We start from the raw sequence: 19,145 nt of genomic DNA, 5'->3' as shown, positions 1-19,145 counted from the left end.
TTTTTATCAGAGTGAACTGTTATCGAAGAATTTAATCCAAGCGAGAATTTAACTGTTTCGACTAAGAACGAGACAGCCTACGTAATTGTATAGATGCTCGATTGTTGACGAAGCGTCTCATCGTCATTGTTGCCTAGGCAAACATAATACGCAAACGTGTTTTTGTTCGCAGTGCCTCCGAACATAGAGGACTACCAGACCTCGTCGGATGCCATTGTACGGGAAGGTGCGAACGTGAGTCTAACGTGCAAGGCGACTGGAAGTCCCAAGCCAAACATCAGCTGGAAAAGAGACGACGGCTCGAAGATCTCAATTAACAAAACGTTCTCTGGTGAGTACACGTCCTTGCTGCGTCCCTGGAATTAAGTATCGTCGCAGTAATACGCCGATGTCGCGTACGGTCGTTAAATACGATTGGCTGTTCTTTAATTCGATATTCAAATTGCTCGTTACAACTCGACGTTACGGTTTGATAACCTTTCTATTTGTCATGCATCGTTTTAATAGCTTCTCTCGATGAGATACACATCCTTCTCATCAATTTCTTTCTCCACTTCGTTTCCTGTTCCACTCGAGGCAGTATAATATGGAGAACGTACTCAGTTGATTTTCTTTTATTTGCAATAAATTGATAAATACTCGCGTGATATGTTCGATATTTTTCAGCAAATTTAATATTAATAATAGAAATACACAGAGGACCGAAATAAGCGAAAAATCGATTAATTTGAATGTCTTTGAAAAATCTGTGACGACCCTCTGACACTCCCCGTTAGAAAGACAACGACATCCATAATTTCCCGAAGGCACACAGTTTTCTATCCATTTCAATATATACTACTTCTTGGCCTGTCTAAGGCAGAGCCTGATAGGTAGCTTTATTAATGAGTCCACTAGCAGGACCAGGACGAAACATTCTTCCCTCTCATTTCCTTCCATCTCTTCTCTTTCACAGCAAACCGAAGCAATGCGCCTCAAATCATTTATTAGTGCATGATTTGAAACCTATCATACAAAATAATTTTGTTTTCTGATAATTGAAACAAAAGGAAGAATTAAAAAATCACACACAAAAATGATAAAGTACATACGTACTGTACAAGTACCAATTTTTATACTGTATGTCCAAAGAAAAAAAATAGAACATTCATAGCTATGTTACCTCTACATTACCACTGATGCTTCATCCACACATCAACAATGATTTTAACTAACATTCAGTGTTCACAATTACATCGAGGAGCAACATAGAAAATCGCGTAGCCATTTTCGAAGACACTGAACATCCGTCAACCCTTCCTCGATCTTTAAATAATCGAGCCGCCATCGTCTTTCCCGAGGCACCGTCGACGTCGAACCGTGGACGCGTTTTGATATATTTCGCGCACTCGAGGCGCGCGGCAATTAAAAATAATGACATTCGTCTGGCTTCTGTCCGAAGATCAAACGCGCGCCGGCTCGAAAACTGTGTTACCGCTGTCACAGAGAGGAAACCACGTACGAAGGGCTGGGGAGGGGACCAAAAAAAAAAAAAAAAAAAGAAGGAAGGAAATGTATATAAAAAGCTGTCGCACGACAGTGCATTTAATAGGAAAAAAACTCTAGGAAGGGTGAGGCGCGTTCCTCATTAACGCGTGACGCAGCCGCGAGGATTCGATGTCGTTAACGACCGCGATAAGAATTTTGTGACGCATAATTACGTTGCGTCCCGAAGAACGGCTCGGTTGAATTCTCACGCGTCGTTTCACGGGCCAAGGCGCGCTCTAATTTATAGGGGATGACGGAACGGATCTTTGAGGGCTGTAATTCGCTGGGATTTGACGCGTCGCAGGCGTCGGGGCGGCGGTCGCGTTGCCTTCTCGACGGATGAAAAATTTCACCGCGGCTGGAATTGGAGGATCAGTCGGAATCATTAACGTTACTGTGACGCACACTGAATTCCTGCGGTGAGTTTGACGCTGGAACGGGGGATGTGTAATTAATGCGGCCTCGAAGCGATGAAACTGTTCTCCACCTCGATGTTACGCACGACGCTAAATTATAAACGGAAAATTATAAATGGACACTAATTTACTCGCGTTTCAGTCTTCGCTTATTTATAATAAAATTCATAGGAACATTCAGTTCAATTATATTTTAAATAAGATACACATATGTGTATAATTTTATATATAACTTATTTCAACGTTAAAAACTAATGATCAGTTCGGAACGATCAATATTTAAGAGTGGTCAAAGGTATTGGATTAGAGCGGATGATACAGAGCCGATTAAGAAATATTTCAACGCGATAGATCAGAATTAAACGAATTTATCTCCTCTAAAATTCATTTCACATTCGTCTCTCAGAACGCGCCAATTTATTCACGATTAATGTCTTTTCACCTTTCATCGAGAAACGGTCCCTCAAGTATTAAAATACTTATGGTTTCATACATGACTCTCGTTGACGTTTCAAATCAAATTATGCTGAGGTATTGAAAATGTGAAAAAACGAGTATATAAGACTGTTCAGAATTCTCGTATTTTCGCGAGTAGAACGAATTTATACGCAGGCGAATTAATTTCAGACTTTTCTGCCATCCCCTTCGTCCTCGAGTGTCGGTTTGTCAATTAGCGAGGTCGGTTACGGTTCGTTCCGCCGCGTCCGATTGGCCGAATAATTAAAAAAAAGTAAGCGAAATTGTTTGCCACGCTAAAGTGACGCTCTTCATTTCCAGTGCCCGAGTGGAAAGGCGACACGTTGGAAATAACGCGCATCTCAAGACTGGACATGGGCGTTTATTTATGCATCGCGACGAACGGCGTCCCACCGACAGTGAGCAAGCAGATCAAAGTCTCCGTTGACTGTGAGTATTCCTTTTGAAATTCTTTGGAATTGTTGTTACAATACGTAATGACTATCGTTCGCATCCGTGGAAACTCTGACTTTTAGAATTTGCTGAAATCTTAATTACAGAATTGCACATGATATTTTGCACATGATATTTGAGTATAAACAATGAAGAACATCGGAAAAAGAGTTAATCGTATCATAAAGATCAGTACGTTAAAAAATTAACTTAGAACGAATTTCGTTAAAACTCTACAGTAATCAAAATATACCACTTAATTAATATTATTCGCAACACGTTTAAAACAGCGTGTGAATTTAATCAACGACAAATTCACTATTATTTTTAACCCCAAAGTACTCGCAAAAAGCGCGCCATCGTTCCCTTTTATGAACGGCAGCTACCGTGGCGAATCCCATTTGGTAAAACGGGTAACTGTAGACAAACGCGAGCATCTTCCGTCTCCGCGACACGCGTGGACGCGAAGGGCGAGGCGCGAGGGCGGTCGAAAGGGTTGAAGAACATACATACAATTTAATAACAGGGAGAGGTGTCCCGCGACAAAGCGGTTCTTTGCCACTTAGACCCATCTCGCGTCTCTACTTTCGTCCGTGGGGGCGAAACGGGCGACAGGATGAGAGAGGAAGAGAGACGCGCGGTGGTTGACTCGCGTGAAAGCGTGAAAGCGGACGGCGGCACAGAGGGTGGCGAAGCCAACGGTGGCGCTGGGACATAAAAGTAAGCTCGGGTGAACCGCGACACACCGTTACTCCGTTTCTGCCCCGTGTACTTGTCTATTGTTACGTTACTGCCTCTCCTAAATACTGAACGCGTGCCTTTACCACGGCTCAGATCCTCTCTGACACGTTGCCCAGTTTCCTGCAAGCTCGACTATTATCGAGTCGAGTGAAAGGCGAACCAGAGAAACCAATAGAATCCAGAAACTGAACGTTTAAAGAGGGAAGAAAGGAATCTTTGGAACAGTAGAAATAGGGGATGATAATTGTACATATGTTGTTTTCGAAGCAATTACTTTTGAAGTGTTGGTTTAAGGCTTCCTATTGGTTTCTCTTGCAATTGCTGATACTTTTAATTAATTTAAATTCGACGCGTGCAAGTTCGTTTGGAGTCAGTGTTCCGTTTACCTTTTAATTTTGAACAGCTTGAACTGTTAACAAACCGTTCGATGTATCGTCTACGAAAACGAGCACTGCTCATTCCATATGCGACACAACAGAATTATCAACGAACGAGTTATAAGAATGACCGTTAATATAAATTATTAATCGTCGTAGAATTAAGGCGCAAGATTGATTCACGGTGAAAGTCCGCGATGAAAGCGCGGATGGAAACGAACGTAAAAAGTTGACGAGGGTTCGCGCGGAATTACGTGCGACCGTGGTTACGCGTAAAGAAAACCGAGAGCCACGCGCTCGACGGGATACGAAAACCAAGGAGTTATCCCTTCGGTTAAAGCGAGACTAATTAATTTAGCGGCGCCGTAAAGAAGCGTCGAATTGTGATTCAGGGCCAGAGAGAGAGAGAGTGAGAGCAGATGGTCGTCGAGCGGGAGACGGAAGGGCTCGCGGGCTCGCTAAAAAGAGGGGATGTTTTTGCCCCTGGTCTCTCCGCGGATGCGCGCGCGGAGGATTATCCTTTTAGGGGTCCTTTAATTCCATTTGTAGCCGGGTACTCCTGGGCAAAAGCTTTTGTCAACGAGTACTACCCCGGAGCCCTTTGAAGTCAAATTGCCATCGAGTAATGTAATAGTTCTGTCCGCGATATGCATTACCGGGTGCGGATCGGAATTGAAAAGGAAGGGACTGGGATACTGGGGGTAAATAGAATTTTCTGCGCGAACCGTACAAAGACGCCAGGGACCTGGTGTCTGTAACGAGAAGATCATTCGATCGTTTTTCGTTTATCTGTTAATTACTATCATAGTATAATAGAAATAATTTATCTCAGTCTTCCAGCTATAAAAAGAAACTATCTCTTAGTGTTCTAACTCGCGCCCATACTGCCTGTACATACTTATTCGCTTCTACGTTCATTCTTCTTTCCTCTTTTCTTTTTACTCTACTAATTGTATATGGATATTTCTCTGTCCTCTTGCTATGTCTACTCTATCTATTTACACTTTGTTTTTCTTATTTTGTCTGTTGTCTTTGCTTACCCCTTTAATGCCTCCGCTTTTTTATTTCTTGTTCGCCATTCTTCTCGCCCATTCTACCGCCCTATCGCTTCCTTTCTCGTTCGCTATTTCTCCTATGCGAACACCCATTTCCAGAACGCTACACTTTCTTGTAAGTTGCTGTAGATTCTCAGATCTGTCCTAGCAGAACTCGCACTTCTTTTTTTCCTTCTTCTAATATTCATTCCGTCTACCATTTTTCTCGCTTAATTGCTACTATGTTATGTCACTTATGTTCTGTTAATTTTGTTATTGCACGAGTGAATGTAAACTGTTTTATTGGACAGTATCATGTCATTACACGCGTTGACAGCAAAAGAAGGAACGACTTCAATATGATATGATACAATCAAGGATTAGTGGGAAGAGGTACAGAGCTTTAATTGGTATTTCCTTATCGATGGCTAATTGATTAACGTGGAAAGTGATATACGGATAATCTGAAAACGAGGTACATGTAATTTACGCAAAATTGGGCAATTGTTATCTCTAATAGTTGAAGCAGATTGAATAGAGCGGACGATTAAATTATAATCGATACGTTATGAAAGCGAGCGTACCGTGGGGAAGAATGATCAAATTAAAAGCGATAATTTCAACTGGTCTCGTACGTTTTTGCACGCTTTAGCGAAAATTAATTAAACGGTTGGATAGATTACACCCATCTTCATCGTCCCAATGACGTTACAAGTTTACGAGCTGAAAAACCACTCTCTCCCCGTGTCCGATAATTGAACGTCTTCTTGTCATATATGATAGCACTGTTACAGCCTCCTAATTTATTTTACAGCGCATACCAAACAAAAATTCAAGTCATTTCTCAAATGACATTCGTTGGATTAATTTGCAAACATTTAAATTTATTTGGAAATAGATTTCGAAAATTCTTTTCAAAAGAAGGTCTTGAGTTTCAGTTTTACAAGCTCAATTTGTACATTAACGATTCATTCAACTTAAAAAGAATTAAAATAATAATTTTATAAGAAAAAAAATGGGACATGAATCGTAAAAATTGGAATATAAATATGCGTAGACGCGTTACATCGAATGCAATAAAGAGTGTAATTGCATTAAACAATAACTGCGATCAAAGTTTCGTCTAGCGCATTAACAGTTTGGTGAAACGCGTTGGTGTTGTTTCTTACATTAAATGCATTGTAGTCGATCCCTCGAGTCTCGTACAGACACAACTGAGTCGTCTCTGGCTCGTCAAAGGATCGCGTTGTTTCGTTGTTTAGTTAAACGGAAGTGGGAATGGTTAATTCGCCACATAGCTTGCGCATGTCGCGTGCCACCAAATCTATTCCCTTTGCCGTCGTGTTGTGTAGTTGTTTGAGATAGCTCTCGGAAATCGAATAACAGTAAAACCGTGTGTATAGTAATATCAGTTGAAATTGTTCGTTCTCCCACGAAACGCTCAAACATTAATCACGACCACTCAGACATATTCAATGTTTCACATTTACTTAACGATTTATTTTATATTGCGTTGCAAATCACTACTCTGACACGTGAGCAGGTTTAATGATAATCAAACTGTAACATCGCACAGCAAATATTTTTGCTCTACAATAAATAAAGAAAATAAGAAGAAATTATTTTTGCAAATAAAGATGGAACGTTTAGCATTAAATTTTAATAAAACAGTATCCAACTTGTCGTCAGATTGCATAGTATTCCATCCATACTAAACGTGGTTCGACAAACAGCACACCCATCAAATATTAAAGGACAAAACACGGTCGCGAAAAAAGTACATAAACCCAGTAACCGCAGCATGCATAGTTAAATAACACATATTTCCGTAGACTGTACACTCTCCTCTTAAACGTGCCCTTATCCAGCGTAAAGTAAAGTTTGCGTCCCTTCGAAGTGACACGGTTCACCTAAATTGCCAATTCTCTCACCCCACGCGGCCAATCTTCGCCCAACGAACGCCTCGCGTGTTCGCCTCTCAGCGCGGATTCTCAGATTCAGCCAGCTCGGGCGCCACAGTTTTACATGCGACCCTTTTTAATCAATCCTTCGCGCACCACGCTCGTTTATTCTCTTAAAATGGCTCCATTCATACTGTAAACGAACGCGTGTGTCGCGCGCGTGTCAAAACGTATGCAACGATACCAGTTTGCGTAGCGCTCGTTATCGATCGCGTGTAATCCACGAAGCGCGAGAGGAGCGAGAGAAGAGGAGGAAGAAAGTAGCGCGACGAGCAAGGCTAAGCCGCCGTTTTTTAATTTGGACACAGTCGCCACGGTTAATGGCCGTTGCACTCGGATTGGCGCAGGCAAATCTACCTGCGGGACGTGGTAATTTCTCGCGGAACAGAGAGCTCCGGGAAAGAAACGGGAAATCTGTTGGGAAAATGAGCCCGGCTCACGGACACGTTCCTCCTCCTGCGACCGACTCCTTGGTCAAAGGCCGCTTACGGATTTATACGAGACCGCGATATGCCTCTGTGCTTTCTCGCCGCTCGAGTTTTTAACCTCCCTCGACTGAAGTCCTCTTTTTCTCGACGAGAAACGTTGCCGCGGTTAATTGACTGCATATGAACGGGAATATGGATTTGTTTGATGCTCCAAGCGATGCAAGAATGCTCGTTGGTTCGTGTGGTTTGCGGATAAATATCAAAGTTGATAAAGATAATAATAGTAGTGATAAAAATTACATAAGTACGATAATCTTCGTTTGAAATCAATTTTGTGCACGTACTTTTGTCTTAAGAAAAGACACGAGGGTAGGAAAGTGAAGGAAAGAGATGTAGAGGATGGCCAGCAAGCGTATCGTGCAGATATGTGAAATATGAAAAGACGAAACATTGACAAGACTCGCGTGAAGCCGTGAGAAACGTATATAGAGTTAGAATGGAAAAGAGATTTCAGGGAAATATACGGGATAGTATAAACGACAAAGACGCGTGGTAAAAGTATATCGCAGTTGTTTTAGATCGCTGGAGAACGAAGTATTATTTTGGAGCTGCTTTATTCTGAAATTGTTTGTAACTTAGATTCTAGTATTTATTGCAATTTTATTCTTTTTATGGTGTATTGTCTAGAAATGATATAGTTTTGTTTTAAAATTATTTCGTCTTGCAGCAATTCTTTATAGAACTCCCTTAAATTTGTACAGTGAAGAACAAGTGAAATAGGTCCACGATTAGTCAGGCAAGGAAAGATCGAAAGCGTATAGTTCTTTCTAGAATTTTTAAAGCGGACAGTGTTTTAAATTGTCTATTATACTTTGTAAAATAACATAAATTACGTATGAAACTCACGTTAAAGATATAATAAATACAACAGATAAAAGTTGCCGATAAATTTTCATCAGTTATAGCGCAAGTAATGTACTTCTGTATGTTAAATGATTAATTTAAGTTTTAAATTTTAATAATTTTCTGGTTGGCCAAAGTCGTTTCCGGATTGTCGGAAAGTCTGGCAATTAAAAATTAAATAATGACACGGAGGAGCCGTTTTATTCTATTATTCAAAACTTCAGCGAACGTGTTAAAGAGACTTCTGCTTTAGAACATCTAACGGGAGCTCGCGCTTTTCTGCATTGCTTAAAATTTTAGTCAAACTCGTCATGGTAATCCGTAGATTTTACATCCCTCTGCTTCCTCATTTGTTATGTACCACGAAAAGGACAATAAATCCTACATGTACTTTGAATGTCTGAAAAATGAGAAAGTAAATAGGGATGATCACTTTTTATTCTTCGAAAGAGTAAGCTATTGCAGTCAATTATTTCTCCAAAAATATTTGGAACATTTTGAAACGATACTAAGTTGTATTGATTTTTTGGAACGAAGTCAAATTAAAGTTGGAATCTATTTAAAAAAATATTTAAAACTATGACCATTCGGATGCAAAATCTTGACAAATTCATTCGTGTTAGCAAAAAATATAAAATTTGCAATCTCCCAGATCCTCGTTACACTTCTCTATCTGCAAGTAAGCAAAACCTAGGTCGCTGTTTGCAAGAACCGCTCCAATTTAAAAACAAAATAGAAACCACAAATCTCTCTAACTCGACAACTCCAATCCCTCGCCTAGAAAATTGTGCTCGTAGTCCAGTTTTATCTTAACGAAAGTGGGACCATGGAAAGCAGCGAATCGATGCTTAATCTGTCCGAAGGAATTCATCGGCTGGCAAGTATCGAGGTCGGAGGTAACGAAACTGCAAGACACCGCGGTGAATCTAGAGGGGTTGAACCAGTGGATGGGAGAGTCGGGGGACGGTCGAACCGACGTAGTCACGTATAAGCAGTGAGTCAGCCGCCACCCTCCTCTCGTTCCCAGCGCCCTTCGCCCAGCCACCCCTGGGACCACCGTCGTCCTTCCTCCTGGCCGCGGCTCCAGTGGCAATCTGTTATTAAAATCAGCAACGAGAAAAATCCGTGCCGTATCTACGCGGGACGAGCCGCGTACCGACAGACGTGTTGTGGCAAAAATTAAGCCACCTGCAAACTCGGAAACAAAATTACCGCGGAGTGTGCATGGCCGTGCGATGGACGGAGACCCGGTTCTACCCTGCTGCCATTTTTATTCGCGTCCCCCGTGCGCATTTAAGCGATTTTAATGCCTAATTTTCCCTACCTTTTCCTTTTTCGCCATTCGAACGTTACAGCTGGTATAAAAATCGACGAACAGACATGTTCGCAACAGGATTCCTAGGTCGAAATCAAAGGGGAATCGTAATTTTATGGAGGTTTTAATTCTGTTTTGGAGCGAGTTTCAATCGTAAGCGGACTAGCGAATTTTTCTGCGAAATTTAATTCTACAAACGCCATTAAAGAAATGATATTTGTGAACGGGGATTTGCGCTCCGCGCTCGAAATTTTGCGACGTGTACCTTGCTGGGGACATTTTCCATATTTTTTTAGTATTATGGATTTCAGGCTGCTCTTGCAGATTTTAATTCTTTCGTCGATGCATAACCATCCACGGTTTGTTCACTTTTTTTCATATTGAATTTGTATGTAGATAAATATTTGAATTCTTATCTTTTTTCTCATCTCGAACTATTCCATTACATCGTGTCTACAGCCTTATTAAATTAAATTACGATTATTACTGTCCTCACGTATTTTCTTATTAAAGAAAGTAGATCACGTTAATGTTTTAAAACCGAGCCAAACATCTCTTTATTGAATCACTATATATATAATGAAAAACACACATTTATATGATAAATTAGTATGTCTTTCTCGCGATTTCAAAAGCTAGAATAAAATTTCAAATTAAAATTCAAGACAGAAAAAATGCTGTCATTGCATTCGTGTAAGTTTTCTATCCGTTTCATCTTCCATTAATCCATAAATATCAACAGCTCTCTAGATGGAATTTCATTTATCAGCTAAACGTCGACTGCACATTTTCGGTCGCCTTTTAGAATCCTAAATACGCCACTCGTATCGTTGCTCGAGTGGCATCGATGGCGCAACCGGGTCAAGAATCTTTTTCGATTTGAGCGACGCCACCTTGAAACATTCGTTATCCGCGCAAGAGTGCCGCGCGCTTATCGCGTCTCTCGATTGTAATTTAATTGTCCGGCGGTAGCGGCGGAAATTGGAAATCTGCACGGAAACGCGCATCGCGGCGTTCCCCGATATTACAGATCGCCGTTTGAATCCATCGATTTCAGTTTATCCGGCTAAAGACCACCCCTCCGCGTCCCGTACGCCTTCACGCAAAATCATGTGCTCCTCGAACCGACGAAAACGCGATTTCGCAGCGGAGCGCTAATCTACCGGCGAATTCGCGATCAATCGTCCTGTTGCGAATCACTTGGAACCAGATTCGCGATATTCGCGCGAGCGACTTTTCGCGCCGTCGAAGGATTTCCATTTTTTTTTTTTTTAGAAGCGTTTCCAGCATCTGTTCGCAGGAAATCTTTTTAAAACGCTTTCGTCGATGACTGGTATTCGAGGATTTTGGTGCAAGAATATATCTGAACAATTTCGTGGCAACGTTGTCTAAATAATAATAAAAAATAATCGAATTCTATATTATCTCGTCGATTTTGTTTTGCTCAAAACTATCCTTTTCTAATATGAAAATAACATTCTAATTAAAGAGAGTTCAAGTCTACAAATAAAATTGAATAATCGAAATTCCAATAAAATTTACCCAAAAAGCTACTCAAGTCGAGCTAACGAAATAAACTTAAAAACCCAGACTAACCAATTACCAACAGTAAAAGTAGCACAATACCGTGCCAATCGATAGGTACTAATCGAACGACCAACAGCGTCTGCCTCGAGTCGAAAAAAAAAGGGGAACGTAAGTACGTAAAATCCGCTTTACGCATGCAAATCATAATTCGCGGATGGCGGAGAGGAATCCTCGTTGCTTAAAGGATTCCATTATTCGTTCAAGCGCCAAGGAAGCCGAGTAGCAAAAAAAAAAAAGGGAAAAGAAAAAAAGAAGTAGAAAATAGGGCCTACGACGCAAGGCGGAACGAGAGAGGGGGGGTGCGCGAGGGTGCAGGGTTCTCTAAAAAAATTTCAATCAGTTCCACCGCTACGAAAGGAGCCCCCGTAGCTGCCGCGGAAACCTTTTAGGACTGTGAAAAGAAGCACAATAATGATCGGATTTTCTCTCGATATCGATCTGACGGTCGTGTTTCCACGTCTGTCGCGGCAGCCACCCGCTCACCTAGCTACCTAAGACCCCGTAGGAAGAAAGATTGCGACTGTGACTGCACCCCGTTGGGGCTGGAGGGAGGGGAGGCGGTTCGAGGCGCGTCTATTGCGAACACAAGGTCTTATCGGCCAAGAGCTGACGTTTATTTAAATTTAAAACTGGGAGATCGATCTCGAGCCACGGCCATAGCTTCGTGCTCCTTCGTCCCCTCTTGCTCCTCTCTCTTTTCTTCTGCTTTTTTCTTTTTTTTTTTTTACTCCAGAAGCCAGACGCGCGACCCTTTCCCTTCCGTGACTCGCGTAGCCTCTAATTCCCGACTCTTGTCGATCGTCTCCGCGCCCGGGCACGTCCCTCGAAAAACTCATTAACGTGTCTCGCTGACTCTCTCCGTCCCTTCGTCCTCTCTCCTCCAGCAGCCTTCTCCTAGCCCGTCCGACGCGAGGAAAGGAAACGACGACGCGCCACCATGTTGGAGAACGGAGTTGCGAGTCCGTGGTGGTAACTGGCGGTCTCGACGCTGGCGCCACGTGCTTGTCGCCGTTAGTTTTATGGTTATTCCTTCGAATGTTCTTGTTTATTCTGCGCTTTCGGTTGTTGATACATCTGCACTGCTGGTTTGTGCTTTTTTCAGGACGTTTCTTAGCGAAGCTTTTCTGTTCCGCTGAAGTTGAGATTTCTCGAGAAATTATATTTATTTGTCGTAAATGTGTGTAGTGTCACGTTTATCGACGTAAATATCGTTTTCTCTTTGGTTTTTATTATTCAATGGAGCTTTGTTTAATATTTTATGCCATTTAGAACTTTGATGAAACATCGTAAATTCGTATATTCAGCATTAGTGATACCATTAGTGACCAACAGCATAAACAATCGAACAGAAAGTTATTCTACATATAAAATGTACGAGAAAAGAAGCGTTAAAAATCTAGAATGAAAGTTTCTAATGTACAATTTGATTTTCAAATTTAATGTACTTATTTAACCGGTTAAGTCGTTGTACGTTTTTTCGTAGACAAGAACGTGCGTTCATGTTCGTCACGAAAGGGTGGCAGATATTAGTGCCTAAATCAACACGCGCAGACGCGAGGGGGGCAAGTCTGCAAGTTATGGAAGGAACACGCGTATTTTCGTCTGCTGGCTCGCATCATCATTTTTTCCACTATCGTTAGGACATCATGTCGGTCGTCTGCAATTAAACGAAAGGGCGTCCCTTTCTTTATCTGCGATGGCTGCCTCTCTGGCGCTGCTCGCGTGAAGAAACTTTGCTCTTTGACCCGCTGCGCTGGCACTACCGTGTACATGATTAAATAATATCAGGAGACAGAACTCCATCGCACCGGCTGGGTATTCCAGACGTCTCGTCAGACGTCTGAATTTAATTGGGAAAAATGAATTTTCCTGTGCTGTTAATATTTATGAATTTATCGAACTGTATTATTGATATTGGAAGTTGATTTTATTTATATACAACTGCAAATAATTCGAACATAATATACGATAGAACGATCGATGCACTGACTCGTTCGCATGATCATTCGTTATATTAGATATTTAATTATTGATTGATTAACGAAGCTGTACATCGTTGCGTATCGAGAATTTCTTTATAAATCGCAATCACTTCTTCGAACACTCGAAGATGGAAATATTCTTCAGTTAGCAATTTCTGTTAATTTGATAACAGCGCTGGACGGAAATTAAAAGCCGAGCATTTTACGAGAATTACATCGCAGCGAAATTCGCATCTGCTTTTCATATTTTTCTAAACGAAATTCCCATTTTCTTTATGCGAGCACGTAATGCTTCAAATAACTGAAGCGTTCAACGCAAACTGCAATGCGTCGCTCCGTATTAAGTTGAACGTTAAAGGGAACGGTAATTCGCCGAACGAACACGCTCCGCGCGATTTCATTCCACCAGTTTAACGAACCCAACGTCAGCGTACCTTCGATTTAATGATTGCCACGTAGATACACTCGATCGCCTAACTGGCCGCTCGAATTTTCCTAATTAATTCACGTTGCTCTTAATTCTCGTTGAGCTTAATCGCGAGAATTATTCAGCCTCTGGGACCGCGTCCTATTCACGGTAGACATAGGGAAGCGAAGAAAAGGCGTTCCGTCTTAATCCACGGGAACAAGAGTATCGTTGCCAGTGAAATTCAGCCGACGCGAGGAAATAGGGAGGGCGATTAAATAATAGATAGAAGCGAGGGAGAAAGTGAAGGAGGAAAGGGTGGAAATTGAGGAAAGCATGATTCTTACCTACGTTGTCGGTGATATATCTTATTAAAAAGTTGGTATCACATGCATAATTAATCATGAAAGACCTGCGAATGCGTTGAAATACAAAAACGTAATTTCTTCTGAATGTGTTACGTTTATTTATTCCTGTGTATTTTATTATATGCCTGTATAAAGGGTGGCTGCTGTATTGTGTGTATCTGCGAGGAAAGGAAGGAAAGAAAGGGAGAAAAAGGGGAAGGAAAAACGTTTCATTCTGGATCTGTTAATGGACTTATCAATGGTCGATATCTCTCTTAAATAGAAATTGAAAGCGGAAGTGAGAACTTGTGGAAGACGAAGTAAGTGTTGCTGGCCATTTAATGGCGTTGTAGGACCGCTACCTATATATAGTGCAACGTCCACTTAACTTATCATGGCTTCCGTCTTTGAAAGTTAATTCTACAATTGTCGGCAGAATTAAATTAGAAAAGTTCTATATGTATATATGTGATAGAAATCAAAGATAAATTTTCTTTTCTATCATTTCTATAAGGTGGAAAAACATTAGATTAGAAATTTCTCAGGCAACGAATAGATTCTTCTTGGATAACCATAGTGAATTGGTAAATCATGAGACACGTGTACACTACAAAGAGATTATCTCTCCTAGATTATCAGTTGACTTCAAACTGCCAACAGCTATTCGAAAGAAAAGTACAATTTCACGTGTTAAAACTGAAACCAACGCGCAGCTAGATGAGAATTGAATCAGTCGAGGGGTTAAATGGGCACGCCGGATTTCGTGAACGATGCTGGTTATACGTCGAGCAGAAGGAGGAGAAGTTTCATAAGCGAATGTCGCGCGATACGATGAAATATTGGCGCTCTTGCTGTCCTGCTCGGCCGAGAAACGTGTTTACACGGTGTCTACGCGAGCCGAGAATTATTTTTCCGTTGGAACATGCTGCTGCAAAGTTTTAACGGCGGCCCGGCCGTTCTCCTTTTCCTTTTTCCGTCCTTCCTTTTTTCAGGGAACCCAGTGTCCCATTTTTGCGGTGTTTAATGCGAATGAATCGCGTGTTTGCTTTTCGAGGTGCGTTAGTCTGCAAGGCTATCGTTTGCTGCTCGCGGAATTTGTTTTAGTCGCGGTGGTCGCCGCACGCAGGATGATTCATGGTAGTTGAGAATGCAAAAAGGTATTCCTTTTTGGGAACTTAGTTTGTGGTTGTCGCGAGCTGGAATAATTTCAGATTTATCGCGAATTAGACAGGGAACTGTAAAATAAATATTTATATCGAGTATTACACTGCTTTTGTGTTCATTTCTTTTTTACAGTATCAATTCTGGTATCTTGAGATACAATGCAAATGTTGATATTTTGTGAATTTGTTTAAACTATTATTTGATAGCATACGTTTTTATGTATGTTCTTACTAACACTTTTACTGTTGGCTATGTTTATTTTGTAGCTAAAAGTAGTTTTATAGTGCATACGAAATTTTATGAAGCAGCGCGAGAAATATTCTGTACGATCGTCAGGTTGGGCTGTTAGTCTAATTAATTTCTTTATTCGCTGCAGATGTTCAGAATTGAAACGAGAATTTTCCTCCAAAAGGACCTGGGATTTGTACAAATAACAATCCTGCTAATTAAAATTAAATACAGCTCTTAGGCAGTCGTACCAAAAAATGCAGCCATTCGTATGTCTTTTTAAATGAAACTAAAGAATAATTGACGCGCCTAAATTAAGAGAAATTTGTTCTAATCGAAGTATTCTTTCCAAGTGATTAAACGTAACTATGGCTTATCGTAGCGTTTTATTTAGATAAAAGAAATACGACATAATTATATAGTGCTACAAATATGATAAAATCTTGATCGTTCGAAATAATCACGGTGCACGTTTGAATAATTAAATATTCTGATTAATCGAATATTTTATAAAGAAGAACCTCTCGCCCTATTTATGATTTCTGGGTCAATTTCGATCCAATTGTGTCTTAATTTCTTCAAGAGATTTTCTATCTTAATTTCCAGACAATACACAAAAATATTGTACAAATCAGTTTGCATTTTTCTCAGAATTCCATTTAAATCGTAACAAATTCCCCAAACCGTGGCAACGTTGATACCAAAAAAGAGAACGGAACATTCTACGATTCACTCAAACGAGCATTATTTTTATGCGATCAAAAATTCTACTGTGTTCATTTTATGGCAATCAACGGTGATACAATCGTAAAAACACAATGGTGGCAACGACGCGTGAAAGGAATAAGATTCAGGGAATAATAGACAGGGACGTAGCAAGGATGAAGCAAAGCGCGTAAAGGGTTAAGCAGCACGCGGAACCGAGTAACGGGGCGAAAGGAAGCGAGCCTCGAGCGAGCCATTACATCGGCAACAGGCGACAATGAAAGCCAGCTCAGACATTTAACCCTGAAAGCACGAGGGTCGACGTGCCGTGATTTTGCGGCAACGTTTTTGATCTCCCGCGTCTGTTGTTCCGTTGAAAACGCGCGCGTGAACAGTGCATTCTGTGCCTCGTCCCCGTTCCTCGCGAACAGCACTGGGTACAACAGCGAAAGGGTAGAACGAGGACGAGAGAGAGAGAGTGAGAGAGAGAGAGGGAGGGAGAGAAAGAAAGACGGAGACGGGGTGAGTTGCCGTAGGAGCTTTTGTTTCCCCTTTTTTAAATACAGCTCGGCTGACGACGCGTATGAATTCTGAGAGGCGTTGAATTTTTACGGCTTTGCACGCCGCGAATTAGTTCGCGGCCTCTACACGAGCTTCTTGTCACCGTTGCTTTATTATTATTACCGTTCTTTCTTCGACAACGCCCTGGGGAAGTGGGATGTAATAACGTCGCGTCGAACACGTGAAACAGTTCGTTTTTTTGCTGGTCTTGCTCGCTTTTTGGGAACATTAAAGGATCGAATTTTGGGGTAAGCATTACTTGGATGACACGTGAAGCTATTGTTTTTTTTTTCGTATCATTTATACATTATATAAATTCGATCGAATCGTTTCTGGCGATTACGACAAATTCAATTCGATGGATCAAATATTTCGAGTTAAATCGAATTTTAGATTGCAGCGTAATAAAGATAGAAATGACAGTTGTCAGGAATAGATTTACGCGAGAACGATGTCCCTTCTTCGCGGGTCACTATAACCGACGAAAAGTGAGAGTTGGCCCCATATCCGGTCGCAGTAGGGGGTGTGTTCGAAATTTGAATATAAATCGAAAACCCGATCGCGATCAATCTCTTTTTTTCTTCCTGCCTTTTTGGGGAAATATCTGTGTCAGCCATCAGCTTTGACCTCCATATTAATTAATCCTTCTTGGTTAAGATTATATCTTTGCAGCAAGTCATTAATTATTAATACTATTTCATGCGACAAACATTTTGGAGTTGGATAACAAAAATGTATGACAGAAAGAGTCACGTGTCGAATATATGGAAGATTTCTTAAGATCGAGAACTAATTTTGCCATTTTCTTTTATTATCCAGCCAGCAAGGTTTCAAAATATTGTTAGCAGCAAAATTTTATAAGTTATGTTATAAAAGGTCGAAATATTCGTTGTTCTACAATTCTGCACGGCACCATTTTTTAAAATGTGATTTAATATAATTTATGCTAGCCCCTTAATCGCGACGCTTGAATATCATAATACTTTCGCTATATTATTGAAAAATGTAATAAAAACAGTGAAATTATCTGAATGAAACTACAGTTGTTAAAAATAACGCTTTTAGTAGATCAGATTTCGCGAGAAAGTTTTACTTAAATGAAGCGGACAATCGTGATAACTTTAGCGAAAATAACCGTCGCGATAAAATTTGTATCACAGATTTGACTTGGTCGCAGTAAAAGTTTATTATTTCAAACCCCCGCAATCAGGAAAAATTCGGATTCTAATTAGGACAAAGGGCGGAGAGACGTGCAATTATCCCTCTGTCCTTAATAGCGATCGAGATCATGGCCTCACGTGAGCTCGAAGAGGATTCCAGCGTATCTGATCAGAAGTGGAATTCAGTCTTAGTCTGATTTTCGATAATCGTGAGTATAGCAACTACGCGAATTAAGGGAAATCGCAGCTATTGTACCCACTTACGTGCTCTGCAATTGCAAAACTTGCAGTTTGTTATCGTTCAGCTGTTAATCACGCGAGTAGTATTATTCGTGCTATTTACCGCACGACTGCTCTAATTAATTGACTCGTTCAGTCTGTCTATTGATTCCGTCTTCGTAAGCCTAGTATTCCGAATGGTTTCACGTGTAACAGTTTGCGTAATAAGGTCGCCATTCGATCAAAATCTGTTTGATCATTCCTACAAATAGATAGTTAACATTGTATCAATGTAAAAGTACATTTCACTACCTAAATTTTCCAGTTCATTTTCATAAAATACCTACTCACAAAATTACATAAAAACATATGCGTTTTATGCTGTGCGAAATATATAAAAAAACAGAAGCTACCAAACTATTCGACAGTTGCAGAAAATACTCCCACAGAATTTAACAAATTTTTAAATTTATATTACCAGATGTATCACATGCAACGCTTCGTAATCGTTTCGAGTATCTGCAGACACTTATGAAGTCCCCAAAAAAATTGTTATGCACGCGTGAAATGAGAGAAGTACCGAACACCAGTCTGTCAGCTTAAAAAGCAAAGGAAGGTACTCCACAAAAATGTCCTCGAGGTCACGCGCCCCATATTTAACACCGTCCCCGTACCGTTTCCAAGGAGCCAAGAACCGGAAAAAGCAGGAAACGCGAGGGACAGAGCGAAATCTATCACGCTGCAGCACTCTGGAACACCGCGTAGCGAAAAGCGTGGCCGCGATATCTTCCGGTTCGTCAAGCAACGGCCCCATAAAAGCGCGGAATTCGGACAGGTTCTCGCGGGCAGCAGAGACGCGCTATCTCCTCCCAGCAGTCGCTGCGAGGCTTTTCGCTCGCGCGAGGATCCGGCCGCGAATAAATAAAGGAATAAATAAAAATGAGTAGACACGTGTCCCACAAATCACGCGGAGTCGCGCTGACGAGACCCAAGGGGACGCCGCGAACCGAGGATCGCCGCGAGGGATGGCTTTTCGGATTATTCCGCGCGTGTTCCGGCTTCGCGTGCCTCTCCTCGCGTCCTCGACACTGTCCTGCGTTGCTCCTCTTATTTTTTCGTCGCTACATTCTCACGATGCTTCTTCACTTCCTGCGATTCTTTTTTCTTCCTTCTAT

The 19,145-nt window shown here is 41.2% G+C and overlaps 1 protein-coding gene across 2 annotated transcripts in view; it reads left to right on the top strand.

Annotated features, from left to right (window-relative positions):
• Positions 1 to 19,145, top strand: part of LOC143423113 (lachesin) — a 308,507-nt gene that overhangs the window by 179,880 nt on the left and 109,482 nt on the right. For both annotated transcript variants that reach the window (XM_076894204.1, XM_076894203.1), the window contains exons 4-5: positions 173 to 331; positions 2,721 to 2,849. In XM_076894204.1, the coding sequence (XP_076750319.1) occupies positions 173 to 331; positions 2,721 to 2,849 (288 nt within the window). The remainder of the gene's footprint in view (positions 1 to 172; positions 332 to 2,720; positions 2,850 to 19,145) is intronic.

The sequence above is a fragment of the Xylocopa sonorina genome, chromosome 4, assembly GCF_050948175.1.
Source record: "Xylocopa sonorina isolate GNS202 chromosome 4, iyXylSono1_principal, whole genome shotgun sequence".
NCBI lineage: Eukaryota > Metazoa > Arthropoda > Insecta > Hymenoptera > Apidae > Xylocopa > Xylocopa sonorina.
The sequence above is the reverse complement of the archived record's forward strand: the minus strand, read 5'-3'. Positions and strand labels throughout refer to the sequence as shown.